Raw genomic sequence first — 4,398 nt, 5'->3', positions numbered from 1 at the left:
TTGATACAATATAGAACCTGATCACTTTTGGGCATTCATCCATTTTTGGTGGATTCATTATAGTTGCCCAAGATATTATGTTAGCTCCATTCGTATTGTACAATTGCCTAAAATATTTGAGTAGTAACTAATTTGGAGTCAAGAACGAATCATTATATATTTCCCTCTAAAAACCATAGAAAGCATAGAGCAATATTTCACTAGCAAAGAAAATTGAGGAAAAGAAAGAGGGAAAGAAAAGTCGATTCTCAACCATGTAATCTATGTCCTCTTGTTTTGGATAAATAAAAAACTAAACTCAACCAAACGTTAGGTCCAATTAGGTGGTTTTGCTTCTTAAGATCCCATAAATTTTCTTGGAGACCAAACAATTGGAATGAAGCATTACAATAACTAGTAATCACCATTTAGTTCAAATTATATCAATTTTCTGGAGAAAATTTTGAAAAAACAATGATAAGTAAAAAATCAACACTAAAAGTACTCGTACCAGTTTCTTGATCTATAAAAGCAAAAGTAGGTTGAATAATTTTTTGTTAACGATCAAGAATCAATCTCCTAAACAACAAGAAGAAAAAAAAAAATCAAATGATGACAAAAAAATCAAGGAAAAAAAATGGAGCTATAGTCTCGTGGATATATAATAGTGAAAGCTTGAAAAGTGAGGAATGACAAGAACACGATTACAATGAGAAATAACCGCAAGTGTCGTTTTGTCATTTCAAGAAGCAGAGCAGTCTGCGATCTAAAGCAGAGGAACATGAGCATATTTTTTTCTTAGATACATGCAAAGAGAACAATCAAATCTAAAGAACATAGAGATATCACGAACAAAACATACAACAACAGTTGTTTGGTTGCCGAGAAAACCCATGGAAAGGAAAGGAAAGGAAAATCTTGAAAAAAAAAAATGTATATGAAAAACCAATTAAATCTAAACAAGACAAAGATATCACGAAGATAACATATAATAGCAGTTATTCAATGAATATCAAATTTCAAAAGGTCATAGGAAAGAAACGGATCATGAAAGGTAACAACGGATACATGAACAAACAAAATGGGAGTGCAAGTGTACCTGAGCAACGAGTAATATACCTTTGTAGACGCTCAATATAATTTCAGATCTGCTTTTCACAAGAGGTTCACCCAAGGCTTTAGGCCTTGCTTCTTTAATAGAAACTTTTTCTTTAGAAGCCCCACTGTTTGTACTGCCAATGCTCTTACCATTAGAAGCCAGCTCATCATCAATGCAACCAGTGGTTTCAATATCAGAGGGCCCTCTATCAGCTTCAGTTGAAGAAATATTATTTGCATAATCCATTTCAAGAGTCCAAGATGTCATGACATGCTCTGCAGCTGAATCCCAATCAATCACCATGTAAAGGTCATCCGACTCTTGAGCAGGAAAAAACTTCAAGCCTTTCCTGTGAAATTCTGGCGTGTCACTTTGAGGTTGAGTAACTCCTGCAATGTCTGCAACCATGCTTATGTCAGTCCCAAAGTGAGAATTTGATTGATCATCGACTATTGACTGAGGTTGAATCATAAAAGAATCATCAACTAGAATGCTTTTCTTATTCTTCTCAGAGTGGAAAGAATCACCATCAAACATTTTGATGCCCATGCTTTTGTCAAACATTTTGATGCCCATGCTTTTGTCCCAATTGACTGGATCTCCAACCGGTCCACTCATATACTCAGCAACTAAAACAACAAGGTTTTGCACCAAATAACTACCTACAAAGACTTGAGGTTCTGATCTTGACTAGACAGCCATGGCCAGGGCCTCCTGTTCAAAGTTTTAACAGGTTAGCATCAGCAGCTCTATTGACCAAACCTGCTGCAATCAGGTAATGGTGTTCCTTGTAGATTGACAGCGAAAGGCATCCTTTGGTGAAGTTTGTAATCACCACCAATGTATGCCACAATTGAGCTACCAGCATCTGGGTGGGGCCGGCTCCTTTAACTCATTCACTAGTATGTGCTTGTGTGTGACCGGCTTCTACCTGTCTGAGTAAATATTGCTGTGTCAATTCCACTCATCCTTCCCTTAGAATCCAGGAGAGGATCTCTGCTGTTCCCAGGATTTATGGCTGCATCTGTTTGAATTCATCCACCAATTAGGACTCCGGTTTGGCTGAAAATATCTTAATTCCATCTCCAACTTCTTGATGATATCTTTTGAAGAGTATGGCAGGTCTCCATGAAACATAGCGATTGATTCACCTGCACTGCAAGGCTCTTATCAGCAGTCAGCCAGTGTATTTCTTCTTCCCAACTTGGTTTTGGTTTGAAATGGGAGGGTGTGATCTTGTTCCAGCCCCACCACTATCATCCTTGGATGTGATATTAATCTGTCTTCCACACAAGCCACGATTTCTGACAAAGGAGTTCCCAGAATCTGATGGTATTGGCCCACATTTTCACCATAATTATGGTGCCTGGAGGGATGAAAGAGGACATGCAGTTTGGACGCACAGAATGTCACCAAATGTTGACATGGCAGCAGTAGACTTGTCCTTGAATTTGCTCTCTTGTACATCCATCCATATAGATCCCTGTTTCAGCATGTTTTCTCAAGGAGTAAATTCGCTTCCATGAATAAGTCATTCATGCAGTAAACTTTGAGCACAACATGTGATATTAGAACTTTCATCTCCTTTGATGCCACAAATTCAAGTAAGCACAAGCTATGAGATCACCAGTAATAGCGATGGGATCTGGTCTCACCGACAGATTCAGAGTTTCATTAGGATTGCAACCATCAGAAGGTGATTGCATGATCCAGAACATCCTCAAAGCTCTGTAACTTGGCCCAGATTTCCTAACTTCAGCACCTGAGAAAGAATATCTAGATCAATAGCTTCAACGATTTCTGGTTTCCATGCTTTAGTATACCATTGGAAACAGATTTTTCCAACCTTCAAGCTGCTTCTAGAAGTTGGGCCTGCTGAAATTACTCCATGTGCCTCTCACTGCCAGTAAAGTGTTCGGCCAACTTCTTGCATACAGATACCTTTTGAATTTGTGGCATACAAGATGAGTAGCTTTGCTCGCTACCAATGGCTTAGAAACTGTGCACTCATCAAGCCAACCATTGTCATGACATCATCTCTGTCTTGCCCATGCAGACAAAAACTTTAAAGCTTTCTTGTTGAGGGCTAAATGGGCATGCTGCGTAATTGCTGAAAATGAGAAGAGCATTTCAAACCCATCATGATGAATGGCATGAAAACGAATGCATTTCATGATACTCTGCACATCTGGACTATCAAAGGATGGAAGATCTCAAGACTCAGAAATGATGCAACTTGAAAGAAAGACCAATACCAACTGAGTAAAACAAACCTACAGCCAGAGAAACAAAAGCAAACCAGGTGGATGATGCATGGTCTTCAAGGTTGTAAGGGAACTCAACAAAAGTAGCTATTGCTTCAATCATCTTTTCAACCCAGTCCATTTGATCCAATGCATTCTTTGTCAAACACTAAACTCAATGAGTGCTCTTGAATCCAACCAAGAGTTCATGATAGAAGTGCATGGTATGAGTAAGTCTTGCTTGCGAGAGCAGGCCCAAAGCTAATGCAACATGAGATCTCACTTTTGGTTCCCTGCCCAATGCAGTTGGCTTGCATGATGTCTAAGATGCCCTGACCTTTCGTAGAAATTTCATCCTTACAGCACTTATTAAATTTGGCACCAATTGATAATGAAACAGCACTGTCAAAATTAGTGATGCCACTTCCCTTAACAGATGGAGCAGAACATGGTATGGTTTTCTCCCATGTAAGTTTCAGAACCATAAGCTCCTTTCACCCTGTGTTTTAATAATGCTACCTTGGGCGAAGGATAAGACATGAGACCATTTTCAATGCCAATCATTCAGATGACAACCTGCTACTTTTTGGAGCTGGTGCTTCTGATAGAATCTCCTTTGACAAACCAACATTGGACACATCATTTTGAATTGCAGCAGCAGAAATATCAGAACCATTTAAACTTTTCTCAACTGGTCCGTTTTGAATGGTTTCCTTTTGTTTTCTTTGCTAGGGCAGTTGCAACCAAGTTCTGTATCTGGACAGCCTGATTGTCGTACCTTCTCACCAACATTTGGAACATCCTTCATACTCAAAAGCAGAACTGTGAAAATCTGATGACAGTATGCATGAGTAATTAGGTGTCTCCAGTACTACTGTCAGGCTCCATTGCCTCCTCACTAGTCCCATAAAAGTTTCCCAATTTCTGGGATCCAGAATGTTTATTCTGTTTGCCTCGACCAGGATTTTCATGTATATCAGGTATGTTGTCCTCACTTTCAACAGAATCATCTCCTGCAAAATTGAATGTTTTTCCTGCCTGAAAATTTTAATGGAACTCCCTCCTCTGCCGACACAC

General features: G+C 39.1%; 1 protein-coding gene across 1 annotated transcript; it reads right to left on the bottom strand.

Moving 5' to 3' along the window:
- Positions 1-981: 981 nt before the first annotated feature.
- Positions 982-2,816, bottom strand: LOC132252724 (uncharacterized). Its single transcript, XM_059733810.1, has 2 exons — positions 1,606-2,816; positions 982-1,476 (listed from the first exon to the last, which is right to left on the bottom strand). Exons 1-2 carry the CDS (start codon positions 1,694-1,696, stop codon positions 1,025-1,027), a joined length of 543 nt encoding a protein of 180 aa, XP_059589793.1. The 5' UTR covers positions 1,697-2,816; the 3' UTR covers positions 982-1,024.
- Between the last annotated feature and the right edge of the window lie 1,582 nt (positions 2,817-4,398).

The sequence above is a fragment of the Vitis vinifera genome, chromosome 16 (assembly GCF_030704535.1).
Source record: "Vitis vinifera cultivar Pinot Noir 40024 chromosome 16, ASM3070453v1".
NCBI lineage: Eukaryota > Viridiplantae > Streptophyta > Magnoliopsida > Vitales > Vitaceae > Vitis > Vitis vinifera.
The sequence above is the reverse complement of the archived record's forward strand: the minus strand, read 5'-3'. Positions and strand labels throughout refer to the sequence as shown.

Bases quoted from the DNA above. Each gene is read 5' to 3' on its own strand.
- LOC132252724 (XM_059733810.1), bottom strand. From the start codon at position 1,696: ATGAGTGGACCGGTTGGAGATCCAGTCAATTGGGACAAAAGCATGGGC. The intron at 1,477-1,605 runs GTGATTCTTTCC...GCATGGTTGCAG, and splicing joins GGGCATCAAAATGTTTGATG to ACATTGCAGGAGTTACTCAA.